Genomic DNA, 24,010 nt, shown 5'->3' on the forward strand with positions numbered 1-24,010 from the left:
CTTCCTTGCGGTACTCCCGAAATTACCTCTACATCTGCAGATTTTGAACCGTTAAGAATGACATGTTGTGTTCTTTCTTCTAGGAAATCCTGAATCCAATCACAAACCTGGTCCGATATTCCGTAAGCTCGTATTTTTTTCACTAAACGTAAGTGCGGAACCGTATCAAATGCCTTCCTGAAGTCCAGGAACACGGCATCAATCTGCTCGCCAGTGTCTACGGCACTGTGAATTTCTTGGGCAAATAGGGCGAGCTGAGTTTCACATGATCTCTGTTTGCGGAATCCATGTTGGTTATGATGAAGGAGATTTGTATTATCTAAGAACGTCATAATACGAGAACACAAAACATGTTCCATTATTCTACAACAGATTGACGTAAGCGAAATAGGCCTATAATTATTCGCATCTGATTTATGACCCTTCTTGAAAATGGGAACGACCTGCGCTTTCTTCCAGTCGCTAGGTACTTTACGTTCTTCCAGCGATCTACGATAAATTGCTGATAGAAAGGGGGCAAGTTCTTTAGCATAATCACTGTAGAATCTTAAGGGTATCTCGTCTGGTCCGGATGCTTTTCCGCTACTAAGTGATAGCAGTTGTTTTTCAATTCCGATATCATTTATTTCAATATTTTCCATTTTGGCGTCCGTGCGACGGCTGAAGTCAGGGACCGTGTTACGATTTTCCTCACCCTCCGTGCCCAGTGACTAACTGTACTGCCGTCGACAGCAGATTCTCCATAGACTTTGCACAAGCGTTTGTGAATATTCCTTACAGTTTCTTTCTCTGCAGTGAGAAGTTCAATGACGCCACATTGCTTGTAACATACATCACCTACAGACGCCATTTTGAAACTGTCCTTCAGCTACGCTATCTGTCGGAAGTGGCGGAAACTTGGCGTGCTCTCTCAGGTGACTTCAAATAATACGCAAGTAACGTTTCGCATTCGTAGCATTTTTTCGGCTCAGAAAAAAAAAGATGCGGTGCGTCACTTTCTGGGCAACCCTCGTATAATTTTGCAGATACATTTAGTGGTATATACAGATAATGTCTGTAGACACTCCTGCAAATAGAGTCTGTACTAAGGAAATTATAAATTAAAACGTCATGTCTGCGGCTTAAGATAAGTTTTACTGCAGGAATAGCGAAAATGTAGCAAACAATTTTTTTTTCCTTTCGTCGTTTTTAGGGGGGTATCAACGAGAGAAAATTTCATAGGGTTTGAAATTATGTGTAAAGTTTGTTGCAAGTCTCCAAGTGTTCTTATTCTCGAATACTGGCTTAATGAAGTCCGGGTATTTGCACTGGGGTATTTACGCTGCTTCAAGACAAACAAACAGTTTCTAACTGTAGTACGTGTGTCATTGTGTTAAATTTTTAAATAAGAGTATACCTCTGAATGAGTAGATTATGACAGCATTTTAAATTTTTAAATTCGGTCAAATAACTACGCGAAATATTGAAAATATTAGATACGCAACTTGCAACTAGTTTTGGGTACCGATTCCTGGATCGTCGCTAACGTGTTAGTGACAAAGGTTGTAGATAAATGTCTGACTTATCAATACAATGCGGACTCTATGTATGCCGTTCTCTCGTTGCATAAGCCGTGCCATGTCTCAATTGTAATTCGAGCTTTCGAGGACTATCACCCCCTTCTTCAGGGGCTGACTGATTACCGGAACCTGTGTGTGTGTGTGTATGTGTGTGTGTGTGTGTGTGTGTGTGTGTCCTATTGGTGGAGTGACTTCGCCCAGGCAGGGAATAGCATGCTCAAATGCAGGACATGGACCGTAGAGAGATGTACAGGACGTAGTGTCAGACGTAGACACGATAGGAGAGATGGCTGTCAGAAGCGACTGAAACATATAGGCACAGTCCAAATAATTTCTAAATTTATTGCAGTGTCGGTTTACAACATGACCCTGCAGAAAGGGCAGTGTTATACCGCCAGTCTCGTGGATCCAGGATGGGTGGCAACGGTTAAAAGCTGTTCGAAAGGAAAGTAATATTACAGGGCGAATTCGGAAGAATAGACAGACACAGAGTCACATTACAAGACAGAGAGAGGCATTTGGTCTAAGACCGTCAGCACCTTAGGAGACGCTGAATAGATGCTAAATACGAGAGAGTGATGTTCAAGGGGCAATCAAATGGACGACGGTTCTATCCCGCGTCCGGCCATCCTGATTTAGGTTTTCCGTGATTTCCCTAAATCGCTCCAGGCAAATGCCAGGATGGTTCCTTTGAATGGGCGTGGCCGACTTCCTTCCCCATCCTCCCCTAATCCGATGAGACCGATGACCTCGGTGTCCGGTCTCCTCCCACAAAACAACCCCCCAACAATCAAGTGACTTCTCCCCCCACCACCTGATTGGTTGTACAAATAATGCTGGGTGGGCTACCGCGCATCTTGGTACAAGCTCTGTACTGCCTTTGGACTCTGCTCCATCAGTTCAGCATTCTTCTATTGGCACGTGTATTTATATAGAATGGCTGGATATGGAAAGCAACATCTAAACGAGAGATTACAGCTGTCCCTTCCCCTTCTCCATATCCTGGCCAGAATTACAGTCCAGAAAGAGAACGGAGATCGCCTGCTGCACCACAACTTCCCTCCGAAATCAAAGTTTTTAATTTTGGTTCTCTGTGAATGGTCCGTTCTCAGCTCCCAACCCTTCTCTTCCAAGATTACGACCACTGTACACTGACCAGCCAGAACATTACGACCACAGATCTACAAGGTGCATTCAAGTTCTAAGGCCTCCGATTTTTTTTCTCCGGACTGGAAAGAGATAGAAACATGCGCATTGTTTTAAAATGAGGCCGCGTTCATTGTCAATACGTCCCAGAGATGGCAGCACCATACGGCAGATGGAATTTTACCGCCAGCGGCGAGAATGAGATCTATTTTAAATACTTAAAATGGCGACGTTTTCCTTACTTGAACAGCGTGCAATCATTCGTTTTCTGAATTTGCGTGGTGTGAAACCAATTGAAATTCATCGACAGTTGAAGGAGACGTGTGGTGACAGAGTTATGGATGTGTCGAAAGTGCGTTCGTGGGTGCGACAGTTTAATGAAGGCAGAACATCGTGTGACAACAAACCGAAACAACCTCGGGCTCGCACAAGCTGGTCTGACGACATGATCGAGAAAGTGGAGAGAATTGTTTTGGGGGATCGCCGAATGACTGTTGAACAGATCGCCTGCAGAGTTGGCATTTCTGTGGGTTCTGTGCACACAATCCTGCATGACGACCTGAAAATGCGAAAAGTGTCATCCAGGTGGGTGCCACGAATGCTGACGGATGACCACATGGCTGCCCGTGTGGCATGTTGCCAAGCAATGTTGACACGCAACGACAGCACGAATGGGACTTTCTTTTCGTCGGTTGTGACAATGGATGAGACGTGGATGCCATTTTTCAATCCAGAAACAAAGCGCCAGTCAGCTCAATGGAAGCACACAGATTCAACGCCACCAAAAAACTTTCGGGTAACCGCCAGTGCTGAAAAAATGATGGTGTCCATGTTCTGGGACAGCGAGGGCGTAATCCTTACCCATTGCGTTCCTAAGGGCACTACGGTAACAGGTGCATCCTACGAAAATGCTTTGAAGAACAAATTCCTTCCTGCACTGCAACAAAAACGTCCGGGAAGGGCTGCGCGTGTGCTGTTTCACCAAGACAACGCACCCGCACATCGAGCTAACGTTACGCAACAGTGTCTTCGTGATAACAACTTTGAAGTGATTCCTCATGCTCCCTACTCACCTGACCTGGCTCCTAGTGACTTTTGGCTTTTTCCAACAATGAAAGACACTCTCCGTGGCCGCACATTCACAAGCCGTGCTGCTATTGCCTCAGCGATTTTCCAGTGGTCAAAACAGACTCCTAAAGAAGCCTTCGCCGCTGCCATGGAATCATGGCGTCAGCGTTGTGAAAAATGTGTACGTCTGCAGGGCGATTACGTCGGGAAGTAACGCCAGTTTCATCGATTTGAAGTGAGTAGTTAATTAGAAAAAAAATCGGAGGCCTTAGAACTTGAATGCACCTGGTACTATCGATATAAACCCGTACAGGCGATAGTAGCATCACCTGGCGAGGAATCACTGCTAGTCAGACATACGCACGGTGCATGTATTATCAGTGTGGGTCCTGTCAGTGTGAGATGGTGAGTGTGACCGAGGGCAGATTGGGATGGCTCGGAGGGTCGGCACGAGCATTTCGCAGACTGTACGACTTGTCGGGTGTTGAGGAGTGCTGTGGCGAAATAAATGTGCAGCCAGGGCCAGACGTCGTGGGGTTGGGCAACCATCCCTCATGACAGATGTCGGACGTCGCAAGCGGGGCAGACCGGTAAAACAGGACAAGCAGCGAACTGTGGCGGAGCTAACATCAGACTTCAATGCTGGGCAGCATAGAAGTGTGTCTGACACACAGCGCACCGAACACTGCTAAGATGGGCCTGCGCAGCCGACGACCCATGTATGCGCCTATGTTAACATCAGGACATCGGCTACTACGACTGAAATGAGCCGAAATTCTAAACCTAGCTTTCAAAAACTCGTTTACGATAGAGGACTGCAGCACCATGCCCCCTTTCAATTATCGAACAAACCAAAGAATGGCTGACATAGTGTTTAGTGTATTTGGGATTGTAATACAGTTAAGATCCTTAGACACCAGAAAGGCATCTGGCCCAGACGGTATCCCCATAAGATTTTATGTTGACTATGCTACAAATATAGCACCATTCTTATCCGCCATCTATCAGAGGTGATTGGAACGGCGGGAAGTTCCACGGGACTGGAAGAAGGCCCAGGTCATAGCAATCTATAAAAAGGGTAGAAAATCGGATGCAAATAATTACCGGCCAATTTCACTGACATCGATTTGTTGTAGAATCATGGAACATATTTTGTGTTCGACATAATGACCTTTCTAGACTCTGAGAAGCTCATCTGGAGAAACCAGCACGGTTTTAGGAAACAGTGGTCATGCGAGACACAGCTGGCCCTCTTTGTGCATGATATACAAGAGGCTCTAGATACCGGCTCCCACGTTGATCCCATATTTCTCGGCTTTCCAAAGGCGTTCGGCGTTCGACTCAGTTCCGCCCTGTCGCTTGCTACAAAAAGTGCGCGCTTACGGTCTATCCGATGACATATGCGGATTGATAGAAAATCTTCTAGCAGACAGGGAACAGTATGTCGTCCTGAACGGGGTAACTTCAACAGAAACAAGAGTAGTTTCAGGTGTGCCCCAGGGCACCGTAATAGGTCCGCTGCTTTTTACTATTTACATAAACGATGTGGCTGATGGTATTGACAGAGGCCTTTGACTGTTTGCCGATGATGCTGTAGTCCACAGGAAAGTAGTATCACACGAAAGCTGTGAAGAAATCAATGAGGATTTGCAGGAAATAAATGCGTGGTGTAACGACTGGCAGTTATCTCTCAATAGTAGTAAGTGTAATCTACTGCGCATAACAAGGCGAAAATCCCCATTAGTGGACGAGTACAAAATAAATGATCAGTCTTTGGAAGCGGTAACATCAGTCAAGTATCTGGGTGTGACTATTCGAAATGATCTCAAATGGAATGATCAGATTACACAAGTAGCGGGTAAGGCGAACTCTAGATTGCCGTTTATTGGTAGAATCCTGAAGCGATGCAGTCCTTCAACAAACGAAATAGCTTAAAATACGTTAGTTCGTCCAGTCTTAGAGTATTGTTCGTCTGTATGGGACCCTTACCAGTTGGATCTGATTCAAGAGATTGAGGAGATCCAAAGAAGAGCGGCAAGATTCGTGACTGGTACATTTAGAGCGTTGCAAATCTCATAGAAAGTTTGAAGTGGGACACACTTGCAGATAGACGACGCGCTAAACAGAAGGGGCTGCTCTCTAAATTCCGAAATCCAATCTTCACTGAGGATGTAGAGCATTTATTATTACCACCAACTTTCAATTCGCGTAATGATCACCATTCCAATATAAGGGAAATAAGAGCTCCTACTGAGACGTTCAGACAGTCGTTTTTCCCTCGCGCGATCCTCGAGTGGAACAGAAGGGGGGGGGGGGGGGAATATGACTTTGGCGCGAATTGTGCCCTCCTCCACACACCGCTTGGTGGCTAGGGGAGTATATATGTAGATGTAGATGACCATCGGCACTGAACGGTGGCACAGTGGCAGAACATTGCTTGGTCTAATGAACCCCGACATCTTCTTCATCATGCCGATAGGAGGGCGCCCGTCCGTCTTCTTCCAGGGGAACACTTCCTCGACACCTGTATTAAGGGACGTACATAAGCTGGCAGCGACTCCATTATGCCCTGGGGACTACTCGCGTGGGCATCCATGTGTCCTGTGGATCTCGTGCAAGCCACCATGACGGCCAAGGAGTATCGTACGTTGATTGCAGACCACGTACACCCCTTCACGACGATCATGTTTCCCAACGGCAGTGGCATTTTTCAACGAGACAATGCGCCATGTCACAAGTCCAGGGGTGTGATGGAGTGGTTCGAGGAACACAGTGTTGAGTTCCAACAGAAGTGCTGGCCCTCCAACTCGCCAGATCTGAACCCAATCGAACTCGTCTGGGATGTGGTTGAACGTGGCGTCAGAGCTCATTGTCTCCCCTCCCTGGAATTTACGGGAATCGGGTGACTTGTGCGAGCAGATGTGGTGCCAACTCCCTCCAGCGGCCCACCAAGATCTGCCACGACGCGTCGCCGCTGTTACCCGTGCCAAAGGTGCACACATCGGCTACTAGATAAGTAGTGGTTGGTCATAATGTTCGGGCTTTGATCAGTGTACATCTGTTTAATTTACTAGCACACAACCGAACTTTTACCGCTTCAGAGTTCAACAAGACGAAGCGCCTTTGCATCTTCTTGCGTAAATCTGTGTTTAGCTACCCTTGACTTTTCTAATTGTCCGAACTTGATACGACGTTTATGCTCTGGACAGTACTCGGACAAGGCGCGGCTTGCCTGCCCAATCTAATATTCGCAAAATTAACATGGGAGCTTGTAAGAGGCAGGTACGTTCAAACCAAGGCAGACTTTTTCTGAACGCAGCATTTCTTCAATTTTACTCGGTGAATGGAACTTTAGGCTTATGGCGTACTTATCTAACATGTGTACTCTTTTGCTCTAAACTGTTCCACAGAAAGGAAGGAATGCCATTTCGCTATTTTCCCCTTCTTATGTTGGCTAAATAGGTTTGGGCTCTTGTTTACTGGTGAATGCATGTCTAATTTGCTGCTGTTTGTATCTAATTTTTCTCAGTATGTACTCCAAGTGTTTTATTGGGTACCACGGATATTGTCTGAGCCCCGTATATTATAGTGTTATCAGGTGCTGCTGATTCCCTTCATATGGAAAGATTTCTACTTGTCGAAAGGGGGAAAATGCCTTGACCTTGAATCGACATAAGGACTTTAATCTTTGCATCGGCATAAATTTTCATGGGGTTATCCAGGGTAATTGGCAACGCCGAGAAAGTCTGTTCACGCGGTTCGTTTGTCGTTCGCACCACAGCCTGGACAGAAGGTCATCGCTCTGTCGATAATAAACGTTAATCGGCTGAGCTCGTCGAACGTAAGCGCTATGATGAAGTATCTGCAGCACGCTATCAGTTTGTTTTCAGTTTAGGGCACTCGATGGGGTGCGAAACGTAGCCTGGTGCAGTTGTTTCCAGTGAGCACGACCTTGTCTGGATGAAAGACAAGATGAAACAAAAAAAAAAAGGTCTAAAATACGCTTTGAGGTGACAAAACTAAAGAACGAGAACTCCAGGTTAGTATTTCAAAATTAACCACAACGTAGTTTCAATCAAAAGGATGCTGGATCAACCAGATAAACGTCATTCCAGATATTGCAAAGGAACAGTTGATTCACAACGCCACCATCAACACGAAACCATGTATACGTAATTCAGTACCTATGCTCATTGAGGAAAGAAGGCAATTAAAAAATTCTAGGAATGGAGAATGAGAAGAAAACATCAGAGAAAGAAAAAGTTAGTAAGCAGAGAATCAAAGAAAGCTCAGGAAGCTTGGTTGAAAGAACAGTACACTAAAGTGGAAGAAATTATAAATAGGCGGAATGTAAAAAAAAAAGCCTAACAACTAGTTAAGGCACAATTTGCAGAAAAACAGAAGGAGCCACAATCGGAAACAAAAATGGAGTGTGTATCGTAGACAATGATGATTTAACAGAAGGAAGGAATACATAGAGAAGTTATATGACGGATGCTGAACACTGAATGAATGTAAAAGTTAGCAGATGTATTACACGATGAACTTAGACCAGAAATGTTCAGAGAAGGCCGGCCGCTGTGGCTGAGCGGTTCTAGGCGCTTCAGTTCGGAATTGCGCTGCTGCTACGGTCGCAGGTTCGAATCCTGCCACGGGCATGGATGTGTGTGATGTCCTTAGGTTAGTTAGGTTTAAGTAGTTCTAAATTTAGGGGGCTGATCATCTAAGATGTGAGGTCCCATAGTGCTTAGAGCCATTTGAACCATTTTTTTGTTCAGAGAAGAATTCGACGAAGCATTAAGGAACTAAAGCCAAAAATGATTCCTGAATGTGATGCACTAATTAGAGAGGTGCTGCAAGCACTAGAGGTCGAAATTACTTTTTATGTATATGGGCTCATCAAGGTGATGCATGGAAAAGCAGAAATCTCTGTAGCTAAGCAAAAATCTTGTATCTACGAAATCCACATCAGATAAGTATGAAGACGATCATACACAATGTTGCTAATCCATTCCTCCAAGATTCTCACAAATATCATAAATATCAAACAAAATTAATCAAAACCTCGCTGACGATCAGTATGGATTTAGAAAAATGGTTCAAATGGCTCCGAGCACTATGGGACTTAACAGCTCAGGTCATCAGTCCCCTAGAACTTAGAAATACTTAAACCTAACTAACCTAAGGACATCACACACACCCATGCCCGAGGCAGGAGTCGAACCTGCGACCGTAGCGGTCGTGCGGTTCCAGACTGAAGCGCCTACAACCGCTCGGTCACGCCGGCCGGCAATTTAGGAAAGATAGAGGAACTACAGAAGGAATAATTACCTCTGAACATTGTGCGTAGAAATGATGGGTTTTAATAAACCACTATTAATAGGCTTATAGGCTTTAACGATTTAGAAAAGGCTTTCGACTGCCTAAAACGGTGAAAATTTTACGCTGGTTCACAGAGGCGGGAAAATAATCCAGCACCTTTACAGGAATCATATAGCACTAAAATTGCGTGTATGTATCTAGTTACAGCTGAGAGGTATTTGTAGAAATGCATTTTTATTTGCCATTAGACGTATACATAATATTTATTCTTGACCTGTTACAGTTAATTAAACGATCAACAACTGGAAGAAAAATTGTAACATCTGTTAGTTTACAAGTGCATATTTCTCATAGAAGACACTTTCGTATACCACATGTGACGATGACAAAACGTGGGATGTGGCATAAGCAGATTTTGACAACTTCTTGAAAATTTAGATAAGTTGCACATATACCTGAGGAGTATATGTGCAAATTACCTAAAAGTACCTACAAACCAAGTAAAATTGTCTGTCTACTTTTTTTTATTATTCATTTTCAGCTAAGGATAAGCTATTGTTCTTCGCCCTGCCGGTTGTGCTGGTAATGGGACGTTATATGCAGCGACAGAGAGAGAGAGAGTGAGAGAGCAGAGGAGAGGGGAGGGGAAGAAGACGAGAGATCACGATGCTGGGATCTGCTTTCACAGTTCACTTGCAGGGTAACTTTCTCCTGCCGAATGATTGCGGGGTTGTGTGATTAGAAATTGCTGCGGTTGGCGGGCGGCAGTATTAACATCAGATACATGTACGTGCTGGCCTCATTATGCTACTGTCTAGCAGTGCGTCATTAAGCCGTCATGAAATGCTAAAGCTCACGTTCTCCCTTTTTTTCCTTTGATAGGTTTTAACCGTTTATGTTGCCGAACTCTGGCTGTTTTTTTTCGTCAGAATCAAAACACAGAGGAAAGTGTTGTGACTTGGCAAGACAGCCAAGCCACTATGACCGGTAGCCGAAAGGCACGCGTTTAAGCTCACGCAGGCTGGCGTGAGGTCTGGAACAGGACAATGTAACTAATATAGCCAATAAGGTACGTTGTTGCTGGAATACTTAACTGTAATCGATAATTGGTGTACATCGGTCTGACGCTATATGCGTCACAAGATAAATAGCAATTGATAACGGCGCCTTGCTAGGTCGTAGCAAATGACGTAGCTGAAGGCTATGCTAACTATCGTCTCGGCAAATGAGAGCGTAATTTGTCAGTGAACCATTGCTAGCAAAGTCGGCTGTACAACTGGGGCGAGTGCTAGGAAGTGTCTCTAGACCTGCCGTGTGGCGGCGCTCGGTCTGCAATCACTGACAGTGGCGACACGCGGGTCCGACGTATACTAGCGGACCGCGGCCGATTTAAAGGCTACCACCTAGCAAGTGTGGTGTCTGGCGGTGACACCACAGAAAGCGTGTCATATTGCAACTGGGTAAAGTAACGAAGAATACCAGCAATAGACGGGGGACTGCACACCCTCTGTGGCAACAACCCCCCCCCCCCCATTCTCTCCTCTCGTTTCATATCTTTCTTTTGAGCAGACTCAACTCCACTCTTCTTTTTACTTCTCTTTCTCGCTTATTACGGTCCAAAATGTGAACACTGATTGTCTAATCGTTTTTTAAGAGAGAGTAGATAAAAGCTGACTTAATACACTAAAAAAGGTAAACACATTTGCTCAGATCGGTATCGGACCGGTTACAAAACACGATGTCAGGATTCAACCCCTGCCGGTTGTATGATATTTTTCCTACTAGTTTCTGTTGGATGCACACTGCCGTTCCGGTTTAAGTTTGTTTTGGTATGTATTTCAACAGCATTAGGACTAAACTAAAGGTATTACGATTTCGGTACTTACATAGGGAATCTCGCGTAACAACCGCGGGTCATTCGTGAGTGCCCATAGTCTGCCATTGTCACCAGTAAATCAGTGTACGTAGAACTGTGTAAAATGTGACTGGGAGCTTTGGATGAAGCATTTACAGAACACACGCAATTTAACTCCCTTGAAACTGTGTAGGTCCGTGCATCTTAAAACCAATATATTTATTATGTTTTAATCTACACAAAGAAGAACTTACCTAAAGTAAAACGCAGGGCAAATATACATTGTTACAGCACTAGGACAAACAGCTCTATCTATACGCCCTACCACAGACTGTCAAAATCAGTTAACAGTTATGAACTTATGGGCCACAAATTATTTAACAAACTTCCACAAGGTATACAAAATTTACCAGAGCAACAATACAAACAAACACTTTATGACTGGTTAGTTGTAAACCCATTCTACAATGTAAAGGATTTCATGACCTGTGATATTAAACTGTAAAGTTATTAACAATTCTGTCCTTCTATAGCATGTACTGTACTCTATTGTATTATATGTATGACTTTGTCTATTGCTGTAATGGCTTAAAGACAATAAAATTATTATTATTATTATTATTATTATTATTATTTGTAATTTGACACGCGCGAGGATCAGGGGCACGGTCAATCTGCCAAAGAACGGTTCACTGTCGTGCCGGCAGAGAAAAGAAAGAACGAACGAAAGAAGAGTGAATTTAACGTCCCGTTGAGATCGACGTCATTAGAGACGGAGCACAATCTAGCGTTGTATCGAGGCTGGGGAAGGAAATCAGCTGTGCCGTTTCAAAGGAACCTGGAGCAATTTACGGAAAGCACGGAAAACCTAAATCTGGATGGCTGGACGCGTGTTTGAACCGTCGTCCTCCGGAATGCGAGTCCAGTGTGCTAACCACTGATCAGAGAAAGGAAACCGCTAACACCAGCTTCATGGTGTTTTCGCGATATAGCCGCCTATGGCCACTACAACCCGGTGTGCGATGCTGTTCACTCTAGTAAGGTCCTGAATACATCGAAATAGGTATCAGTGTTAACCCCACTCTGTCCTGTTTTCGATGGACGAATATCTTCATGGCACCAATAGCTTTAGTAACTGTTCTTTCGATGCCTTGTACAACACTTCTAAAGTAACAGTGTTCAAATAAAATCTTCTGGGTTATTAGGCTGCGTCATATTTCTTCTAAAATGATCGACGTTTCGACCGCTCTGCTGGGATCTTCCTCGGCATCTTCTGGTGTCCGCTACTGCAGTGCTCTAGCAGTAGCGGACATCAGAAAAGTCCAGCAGAGCGGTCGAAACGTCGATCATTTTAGAAGAAATATGACGCAGCCTAATAACCCAGAAGATTTTAACTTCAGCGACAACGGCCACGAAAGCCTGTAGACTTACTTCATGTTCAAATAACTTATGGGATTACAGCTACATAATAAATTCAACTGGGAGGAGCACACCACAGAACTGCTGAAGCGTCTTAACAAATCTCTGTTTTCAATGCGAATTCTGTCAGACACAGAGGATATAAAAATGAAAAAGCTGGCATACTATGCTTACTTTCATTCCATAATGTCATATGGGATTATCTTTTGCGGTAATTCATCAAGCCAAGCTAAAGTTTTCCGGGCACAAAACGTGCAGTAAGAGTAATATGTGGTGTGAACTCAAGAACATCCTGCAGAAGCCTGTTTATGGAACTAGGGATACTAACTACTGCTTCCCAATATATTTATTCCTTAATGAAATTTGTCATTAAAAATATATCACTTTTTCATACCTACAGCTCAATTCATGGAATCAGTACTAGAAATAAGAATAATCTTCACAAGGATTTAAAGTCACTTAGTCTTGTAGAAAAAGGTGTGCATTATTCAGGAACACACATTTTCAATAACTTGGCAGCAGCCATAAAAAGCTTAACAACCAATGAAATTCACTTTAAGAGAAGCCTAAGGGATTTATTGGTGGCCAACTCCTTCTACTCCACTGACGAATTTCTCAGTAAAACCAACAGATTTATATATATATATATAAAACTTCTGCACAATTTCAGTGCAGTAATGTGTTCATTGTAAATGTGCAGTGCAGTAATGTGTTCATTTAGCTTATTTGTTTTAGTTGTAAATATTTGTCATGTATTGTTGTTTTTATGACATGTTCCACATCGTGGAGGACCTTCTCAATACGGATCAATTGGAATGAAAGTAAATCTAATCTAATCTAAAAAGTATCCGGATAGTCGACAATTGCCGATATTCCAACAGGAGAACATTCTGCCATTTTCACCGGCAAGGCAAGGGGTTGACCGACTGGTCAGTCGTGGTAAAGTGTCTTCTATCGGATGTGACAAGTATGGCAGTGTGTAGGACTCCATCTCTTCTTTTTTTCAATTCCTGCATTCCTACCTTCCTCTACACGGGCTTTTGCCTTGAAAACGGCAGGGTGCCCCCCGATGAAATATCGGCGGTTGTCGAAGATGTCACCAGATTGTATTCCTATAAGTTGTATGAACATTGTATAAGTCGCGAGAAACTCAGGTCTCGCTTCTAAATTATCTTGAATATTTCCTCCCACATGTTTTCTTTATCCAAATGTGTACCAAATGCGTTTTTATTGTGGCTGTACATGTGATCTTTGAAGAGAGTCTTGAAATTCCTCCCTGCTCACTCTTTCACAGTCCTTGTAGTTGATCTTATAGACCCTGGATTACAAATATTTATTGCTATTCTTCCCAACTTTGTGGCGTAGCCTACAGCCAGTTTTAGGCTACCTTTTGTTCGAAATCCAATTTTAAACTTCAGTTTTTATGACAACCTGCGCAACTCCATCGAAAAGTGCACCATTATATGGTATGGCAACTGTGGGCGCAATTAGAAAGCGATTTAATATCAGTCAACATACTGCCTTATTTATATAGACCTTAATAATCATGGACATTACTTAACGCAGGTAAAATGTAAATGTCGTGTGAGTAGGGCCTCCCGTCGGGTAGACCGTTCGCCTGGTGCACGTCTTTCGATTTGACGTCATTTCGGCGACTTGCACGTCGATGGGGATGAAATGATGATGATTAGGACAACACAACACCCAGTCCCTGAGCGGAGAAAATCTCCGACCCAACACAAATCAGACATAGCGTTTAGCAATTCCCCCACCCCTTTCCCCTAAATGCTCCCCACCCCAGCCGAACTCCAGGGGTAAGGTGTCTCTATCTGCTGTGGCAAGTATGGCTGTCCGTGGGACTCCATCTCTGATTTCCTTTAGTTCCTCGATCCTTGCCTTCTTCTTCATGTGCTATGAGAGAACTTCTTTTGAATTCTCACCCATCTTCTATTTGGGCGTTTGATTCGGTGGAAATTGTGCAAGAGCATGAGCATGAGTTGCAGGCAACTGGTATATTTTGTGATCTGTCAAAGGCATTTGACTGTGTAAATCACAATATCCTTTTAAGTAAACTAGAATATTATAGTGTAACAGGAAATGCTGCAAAATGGTTCAAATCTTATATCTCTGGCAGGAAACAAAGGGTGTTATTAGGAAAGAGACATGTATCAAGCTATCAGGCATCATCCAACTGGGAACTAATTACATGTGGGGTCCCACAAGGTTCCATTTTGGGGCCCTTACTTTTCCTTGTGTATATCAATGACCTTTCATCAGTAACATTACCAGATGCCAAGTTTGTTTTGTTTGCCGATGATACAAACATTGCAATAAATAGCAAATCAAGTGTAGTCTTAGAAAGATCAGCCAATAAAATATTTGTGGACATTAATCACTGGTTCCTAGCCAATTCTTTGTCACTAAACTTTGAAAAAACACACTACATGCAGTTCACAACTTGTAAGGGGTGTCCCAAGAGTATATGTCTAACATACGATGACAAGAAGATAGAAGAAGTGGACAGTGTTAAATTCTTGGGATTACAGCTTGATAATAAATTCAACTGGTAGGAGCACACCACAGAACTGCTGAAGCGTCTTAACAAATCTCTGTTTGCAATGCGAATTTTGTCAGACATAGGGGATATAAAAATGAAAAAGCTGGCATACTATGCTTACTTTCATTCCATAATGTCATATGGGATTATTTTTTGGGGTAATTCATCAAGCCAAGCTAAAGTTTTCCGGGCACAAAAACGTGCAGTAAGCATTATATGTGGTGTGAACTCAAGAACATCCTGCAGAAGCCTGTTTAGGGAACTAGGGATACTAACTACAGCTTCCCAATATATTTATTCCTTAATGAAATTTGTAATTGAAAATATATCACTTTTTCAAACCAACAGCTCAATTCATGGAATCAATACTAGAAATAAGAATAATCTTCACAAGGATTTAAAGTCACTTAGTCTTGTACAAAAAGGTGTGCATTATTCAGGAACACACATTTTCAATAACTTGCCAGCAGCCATAAAAAGCTTAACAACCAATGAAATTCAGTTTAAGAGAAGCGTAAAGGATTTATTGGTGGCCAACTCCTTCTACTCCATTGATGAATTTCTTAGTAAAACCAACTGATTTGTATATAAGTAGAACATAACTTCTGCACAATTTCAGTGCAGTAATGTGTTCACTGAAAATTTGTGTGTCTGTGTGTGTGTGTGTGTGTGTGTGTGTGTGTGTGTATGTGTGTGTGTGTGTGATTGTGTGTAAGTATAATCTAACTTCTGTACCATTTCAGTGAGTAATGTGTTCATTGTAAATAAGTATTATAGTAGTTGTATTACATGTTTATTACCTTATAAATAAATAAAAAACTTTTTTATTTTAAATTCAGTGCATTAGTATTTGTAAAATGACTCTTAGTGTTCATTAAAAAATGACGATCATTCCACTTGGGACCTGTGGAATGGTACATTAGCTTATTTGTTTTAGTTGTAAATATTTGTCATGTATTGTTGTTTTTCTGACATGTTCCACATCCTGGAGGACCTCCTCACTACGGATCAATTGGAATGAAAGTAAATCTAATCTAATCTAATCTAATCTTCCATAAATCATTTACTCTTTTTCTGACGAAGCTTGAATTCTCTCGCCAATTATGTTACAATTGGTAGCTCTGGCCCTGTTGCCAATGTCTGCATTTTCTCCCCCACAAAGTAGTGTGCTGGACAATGGCCTCGAGTAAAGGCTGCACGCAAAGCTATAAGCTACCAAGTTATGTCTTGTTGTGCGAGATATTGGTGGTTCTTATCAGCAGAGCAGTGGGGTTCTCTTTTTTTGGCAGCGTGGAATTTTTATCTGATCACAATGTAAGACACATAAGATCTGATTGTATAGTCCATGTCTATAAATGCATCATTGATTATATAATTCATATCTGTTTTATAGCCAAGCAGTATAATGCTATTTTACAGTTTACTAGTAGCTTCTTGATTCATTAAAGGATCGAACTCCAGTGTATAAAACAGCTTCAAACATCTGATAAGCTTACAAATGAATTAAAGTGTTAAATATTTGAGGTTAAGCTGAAGTTTTACTGCATGGACAACGAAAATATTGTAAACAAACTTTTTTCTTTCATCATTTTACTGGGAGCATAACAGAGAAAAAGGATTCGTAAATGTTTGAAATTATGGGTAATTTTTGTCGGAAGTCGCTAAGTGCTTCCATTCCTAAATAGAGGGTAGATAATGTCCGAGTATTTGCGTGCTGTCAGTTTGCTGCCTCAAGACAAACACACAGTCTTAGTGATTGTTGTCTTTTTGTGTTTAACTTTAACATAGGAATATTTCTCTTGACGGGTAGATTCTGATAGCATTTTAGATATTTTCGTTCGATCAATAATTACGCAAAATACTGAAAACCAAGTTGTTGTTGCCCCTGGGATCTTTAGACAGGTAACTAGAACCGGTTCTGGGTTACGGGATAGCAGATTATAGATCTGCTATAATGGCCAGGGACGCAACCACCCGCTAGTGCTGGTATAAGACCCACCTCAAATTTTACAGCAGGAAAAGAAAGAAAAAATACGCCCCATAGGGATATGAAAACCTCATTAAAGAGTTGACCAAACTAATCACAATGATATGGAAGAAGGAAGAGATACCATCAGAATGGAAGTTATCAGTCACTGTACCAATCCATAAGATAAAACAAAAGAGAGTGTAATAAATACAGAAGGATCGCACTGCTGAATATGAGCTAGTTCTTATCCTTGATAAAACTGGAAAAAACTTAGGCCAAACTGAGTAAATAGTAGGGGATTGCCAAGAAGGTGTCCGTGGCTCGTGGTCTTGTGGTGGCGTTCTTGCTTCCCACGCATGGGGTCCCGGGTTCGATTCCCAGTGGGGTCAGGGATTTTCTCTGCCTCGAGATGACTGGGTGTTGTGTGTCTTTCATCCTCATTCACTCGCAAGTTGCCGTAGTGTCGTTAAAGAACTTGTGGAGAGGCGGCCGAACCACCCCGCGAGGGGTCTCCCGGCCACGAATGCCATACGCTCGTTATTATTATTATTATTACCAAGAAGGTTTGAGGTCAGGAACTCTACAACTGACTATATGTTTACGATGAGAGAGGTTTGGCAGAATTATTTGGAATTTAACAAACCAGTATATGACATGTTCTACATCCTGGATGCCCTCCTCACTATGGATCAATTGGAATGAAAGTAAATCTAATCTAATAATCTAATATCACAAGTGTAGATTTTTCAAAGGGATACAGTAGTATCCATAGAGGAAGCCTGCACAATATCCTTAAGGAGTTTGGAGTACCTGAGAAATTAATCAGCCTGGTAAAAGAGAGTACAACAGAAATGAAGGACAAAGTTAGACATCAAGTTAGCTAATTAATTATCCCAAATTCCTTGAAGATATACGTACATGATGACTGTGGCTGAACATCACCTATTAGTCTTACTGCTCTCTACTGTGCTATCAGTACTTTCTCTCTATGTGATGAGTTATCCCACAAAATTATTTCATTAGACAATACTGAGTGAAAGTATGCAATTTTGTCAGGAGGGTAAGTTGTTTGTTACCAAGTCTGGGAACAATACAAAAGGCAAAAGTAGCTGAACTTAATTGTTGGAGGAGCCCAGTAATATACTTCCTCCACTTCAAGTTTTCATCAAAATGTACACCCAGAAATTTGGAGTATTTACCCTATTTACTGATTGCTGCATATGTGCCACAACAGTTGTTGGTATAAAATTATTTGTTGTACAGAACTGAATATAATGTTTTCTTTTCAAAATTATGGGAGAGCTGATTTTCAGATGACCACTTAGTAATCCTTTGAAAAACTTCATTAACAGTCTCTTCTGTGGCAGTCAAGCTGGAATGTCAAAGGAAGTGGAGGTTCAACTGGGATACAAAAAGGTGAGGTGTTGTCACCCATATCATCGAGCCTTGCCCTTGACAAAAATTAGTCACATGATCAAAAGAGTAGGAAAGGGCTTCAATCTGAATGGAAATCTGCAAGTACCAGCATGTGCAGATGATATAATAGCTGTATGAGAGTCGAGGGAAGAAATGATTAAAAAAAAAGTGGAGGATTTGAGTTCAGGGAAGGTGGGCTTGTGAATCAAACCAGGAAAGACAGAAGGAATGGAGCTAGGTAGAAGGATGAACCACAATGTGCCTGGAAATTTACAGGTGGGAAAAATGAAGTTGAAGGTCGTTGAGAACTTTAAATACTTGGGCTCATACTTCAACCAGAGGAATAATGTCCAGCTGAAGTAAACCAACAAATTGTTTTTGCTTTCACACTTGCCTAACAGTCAGAAATGAACTTATTACTGCACACCTATTTCAAGTAATTTAAGTTCACATTTGTGCTGTTTTTGTCGACTATTTCTGTCAAAAGAGATGCAGATCTGGTTTTGAGTGTCAATGTTGGGGTTATGGACACCTGATGACCTTGACTACCCAGAAAATTAAAATCTTATAATTTTGTGTAATGTTTTTACTGATTTGCCATAATTTTAGTTTTACCTTACATCTTGTGGTTTGGCTCTGTGCTGCTACGAGTACCAGAGGTGCCCCATCACTACTGAAACAACTCAGGATGCCCTACGGATACCACCCAACATTTCTCTAGTGATTCTCAGCTGTACAGCTCTTTGTAGGAGTTATGGTGAATGGGACACTTTGATTAAAACATTTTTGAAGGTCATTGTATTTTATAGTCATATTTCAATATTACCGTAGACAAGCAAAAAATAATATAATTCCAACAACACACTGACTGGACACAATTTACCTCACACAAAATCAATATGTATAGATTAATACCACAATAATTTAATTATTTTGAAGGTGAACCAGAGTTTGTTGTTATTCCAACCTGGAATTTCCATTGTTTGACAATAATTTACTTCTCAGGTCCTATTCCAGGTTGTTTCTTCCACAATCTGGAAGGCTCTCCTCATGATGGCATTTATGGAATATGGTACACAAATGAGAGACTAGACTGGGATGTTTCTCTCCTCCTACAGTGGGGCACTGCCATCCAGCGGTGGTGCGAGCGGCATGCGACCAGCTGTCATTGCTCAACACCAACAACCGCTTCCTGCACGACAGCCTGGTGCTGTGTGCCCAGAAGCTCACCAGCCTGCTGCCCGAGCCACTCCAGGTCTGCTTCCTCGTCAACTCGGGCTCTGAGGCCAACGACCTCGCGCTGCGGCTCGCCCGCACCCACACTGGCAACCACGATGTCATCACTGTGGACCAGTAAGTCTGCTTCTCGTACGTCTCTATGTCAAAATACTCTCTGCCAACTGTGCAGAAAACTCTTGAGCTTGTTGCAGGTGATGGACTCCACTTGGTGCTCTAAACTAATATCAAACCACAACTTGCAGCCATTTTGGTATTATTTCTAAAAAAAATAATTGTTTTTCCTAGTAGTTGCTGAGTACTTTGGCACTAATCACTCCATTTTATTTGTTTTTCTGATTTCAGCATAACAAAATTAAGCAGTGATAAGAAGATAGTCATCCTACTACATCAACAGTTAACAACATTCTTTGAATGTTGGAGTTGCGTTACATCCTTTTTCACTAGCTAGCTGGATATATAATTTTAGCTGAATTTCCCAATAGGGCTTTGTTCAGTACTATCCCTGTTCCCTCTCCTCCTATTGTAGGAGAGATTCTATGAGTGTACACGCACACCTGTTGCAGTGCGTACCACGGTCATCTATCCTCCCTGATTGACATCTCGCCGTACAAGTTCAATAAGCCAGGAGGACAGGGGAAACCCGAATGGGTACATGTGGTAAGTACAGAAAGCAGTTTCCTAGTATAAAGTGTCTTTTGAGTAAAAAATTCAAGTTATTACACAGAAAAATAAAGTAAAAACAGTTTCAAATGACAAAATACTAGTTACCTTTGTCATAATAATTTGTTATTCCACACCTCGATAACAGATGTGGTTCGATGTAATTCTGTATGTAGTAAAGGACATTGTTCAAGTATCCTCACACAACCATAAGCCCAGGCTGGCCAAAATGTCTGAACATCAGTGCTGGCATTAGGTGTATTGTTCTATGTGATCTCAGAGATTTTTCAAAATGGTTTAGTTACTCAAACTTTGTGCATCAGTCCAGATGTGTGATTGATTCTGAACATTTCTCTTACCGACAAGATCTAGACTGTGTTTTGTTCATGAAATCACGGTTTTAGCCCTGGAGATGTAAATTTGTCATCTCAGATGACAGGGCTAAGAAGTTACAGTTCCTATTAAGATCAAAAGGCAAAATGTGACTGTATAGTATTTCAGTACTGATCTTTTGATTCAAAGCATATGTTCCTTCCGGTTTTCACATTACTAAAGCATTGTTAGATCATTACATAGCCTATTCCAGCACACAACATCTACTGGGGGCAATCCTTGAGTAGACTTCCTGGTATCAATAACAATCTTGGCACCAAATGTCATTCACATATGAGCAGAACTGTGATATCTAGTGTCCCACAGAATATTTAATTAGTGACTTTATCATGAGAGTGACTTACAAGAGCAGCTACATAGCAATTAATCACAAGTCCAGTTCGGGCAGGGCTGTTAAAATTGAGCAAATGCTCTGAACGTTTTGGGGCCCAATACAGCCAGAGGCTGGAAGCCAAGTTCATCATAAACCTGGAGAAGAACTTTCCAGTTACAAACCATTAGAAATTGAGAAACATGGCAGGGTTGATGTAGTAAGACTGGTATGCTACACATGGCTGAAGGCTTTTTAAATTTGGTGTGGCCTGCTGTACTGCCCACATGATTGTGCATGTATCTGAGAGAGTCTGTCTATTGAAGTCACGTACAACTGTGGTCTTTGTCAATGTGAGTAGTAGTTTATCCTGTAGTGAAGTAGAAGTGGATAGTTCCTGTGAATTATTATGGGTGGAGGTTACACTCAACAACCGAGCTAGGTTAATAATTGGCTCCTTTTACCGACCCCCTGACTCAGCAGCGTTAGTGGAAAAACAACTGAGAGAAAATTTGGAATACATTTCACATAAATTTTCTCAGCATGTTATAGTCTTAGGTGGAGATTTCAATTTACCAGATATAGACTGGGACACTCAGATGTTTAGGACGGGTGGTAGGGACAGAGCATCGAGTGACATTATACTGGGTGCACTATCCGAAAATAACCTCGAGCAATTAAACAGAGAACCGACTCATGGAGATAACATCTTGGACCTACTGATAACAAACAGACCCGAACTTTTCGACTCTGTAAGTGCAGAACAGGGAATCAGTGATCATAAGGCCGTTGCAGCATCCCTGAATATGGAAGTTAACAGGAATATAAAAAAAGGGAGGAAGGTTTATCTGTTTAGTAAGAGTAATAGAAGGCAGATTTCAGACTACCTAACAGATCAAAACGAAAATTTCTGTTCCGACACTGACAATGTTGAGTGTTTATGGAAAAAGTTCAAGGCAATCGTAAAATGCGTTTTAGACAGCTACGTGCCGAGTAAAACTGTGAGGGATGGGAAAAACCCACCATGGTACAACAACAAAGTTAGGAAACTACTGCAAAAGCAAAGAGAGCTTCACTCCAAGTTTAAACGCAGCCAAAACCTCTCAGACAAACAGAAGCTAAACGATGTCAAAGTTAGCGTAAGGAGGGCTATGCGTGAAGCGTTCAGTGAATTCGAAAGTAAAATACTAGGTACCGACTTGACAGAAAATCCTAGGAAGTTCTGGTCTTACCTTAAATCAGTAAGTGGCTCGAAACAGCATGTCCAGACACTCCGAGATGATGATGGCATTGAAACAGAGGATGACAAGCGTAAAGCTGAAATACTAAACACCTTTTTCCAAAGCTGTTTCACAGAGGAAGACCGCACTGCAGTTCCTTCTCTAAATCCTCGCACAAACGAAAAAATGGCTGACATCAAAATAAGTGTCCAAGAAATAGAAAAGCAACTGGAATCACTCAACAGAGAAAAGTCCACTGGACCTGACAGGATACCAATTTGATTCTACACAGAGTACATGAAAGAACTTGCCCCCCTTCTAACAGCCGTGTACCGCAAGTCTCTAGAGGAACGGAAGGTTCCAAATGATTGGAAAAGAGCACAGGTAGTCCCAGTCTTCAAGAAGGGTCGTCGAGCAGATGCGCAAAACTATAGACCTATATCTCTGATGTCGATCTGATGTAGAATTTTAGAACAAGTTTTTTGCTCGAGTATCATGTTGTTTTTGGAAACTAAGAATCTACTACGTAGGAATCAACATGGATTCCGGAAACAGCGATCGTGTGAGACCCAACTCGCTTTATTTGTTCATGAGACCCAGAAAATATTAGATACAGGCTCCCAGGTCGATGCTATTTTTCTTGACTTCCGGAAGGCGTTCGATACAGTTCCGCACTGTTGCCTGATAAACAAAGTAAGAGCCTACGGAATATCAGACCAGCTGTGTGGCTGGATTGAAGAGTTTTTAGCAAACAGAACATAGCATGTTGTTATCAATGGAGAGACGTCTACAGACGTTAAAGTAACCTCTGGCGTGCCACAGGGGAGTGTTATGGGACCATTGCTTTTCACAATATATATAAATGACCTAGTAGATAGTGTCAGAAGTTCCATGCGGCTTTTCGCGGATGATACTGTAGTATACAGAGAAGTTGCAGCATTAGAAAATTGTAGCGAAATGCAGGAAGATCTGCAGCGGATAGGCACTTGGTGCAGGGAGTGGCAACTGACTCTTAACATAGACAAATGTTATGTATTGCGAATACATAGAAAGAAGGATCCTTTATTGTATGATTATATGATAGCGGAACAAACACTGGTAGCAGTTACTTCTGTAAAATATCTGGGAGTATGCGTGCGGAACGATTTGAAGTGGAATGATCATATAAAATTAATTGTTGGTAAGGCAGGTACCAGGTTGAGATTCATTGGGAGAGTCCTTAGAAAATGTAGTCCATCAACAAAGGAGGTGGCTTACAAAACACTCGTTCGACCTATACTTGAGTATTGCTCATCAGTGTGGGATCCGTACCAGATCGGGTTGACGGAGGAGGTAGAGAAGATCCAAAGAAGAGCGGTGCGTTTTGTCACAGGGTTATTTGGTAACCGTGATAGTGTTACGGAGATGTTTAACAAATTCAAGCGGCAGACTCTGCAAGAGAGGCGCTCTGCATCGCGGTGTAGCTTGCTCGCCAGGTTTCGAGAGGGTGCGTTTCTGGATGAGGTATCGAATATATTGCTTCCCTCTACTTATACCTCCCGAGGAGATCATGAATGTAAAATTAGAGAGATTAGAGCGTGCACAGAGGCTTTCAGACAGTCGTTCTTCTCCCAAACCATACGCGACTGGAACAGGAAAGGGAGGTAATGACAGTGGCACGTAAAGTGCCCTCCACCACACACCGTAGGGTGGCTTGCGGAGTATAAATGTAGATGTAGATGTAGGTACATCACAGTCTGTGATGACCATATCTATATCAACGTCTGGAGAGAGCTTGAATTATTTCATTTTGTCATGGATTTCCTGGTGAGGACACCAAATGATGTGTCTTGTATAACAATGAATTTCCAATGTCCTCTGGTCCAATGTTTGTCTCT

The 24,010-nt window shown here is 42.2% G+C and overlaps 1 protein-coding gene across 1 annotated transcript in view; it reads left to right on the plus strand.

Moving 5' to 3' along the window:
* Positions 1–24,010, plus strand: part of LOC126095070 (5-phosphohydroxy-L-lysine phospho-lyase-like) — a 142,874-nt gene that overhangs the window by 79,296 nt on the left and 39,568 nt on the right. The window contains exons 3-4 of the mRNA XM_049909756.1: positions 19,430–19,664; positions 20,114–20,207. Coding sequence (XP_049765713.1) covers positions 19,430–19,664; positions 20,114–20,207 — 329 coding nt within the window. The remainder of the gene's footprint in view (positions 1–19,429; positions 19,665–20,113; positions 20,208–24,010) is intronic.

This window comes from Schistocerca cancellata, chromosome 1, assembly GCF_023864275.1.
Source record: "Schistocerca cancellata isolate TAMUIC-IGC-003103 chromosome 1, iqSchCanc2.1, whole genome shotgun sequence".
NCBI classification, from domain to species: Eukaryota; Metazoa; Arthropoda; class Insecta; order Orthoptera; family Acrididae; genus Schistocerca; species Schistocerca cancellata.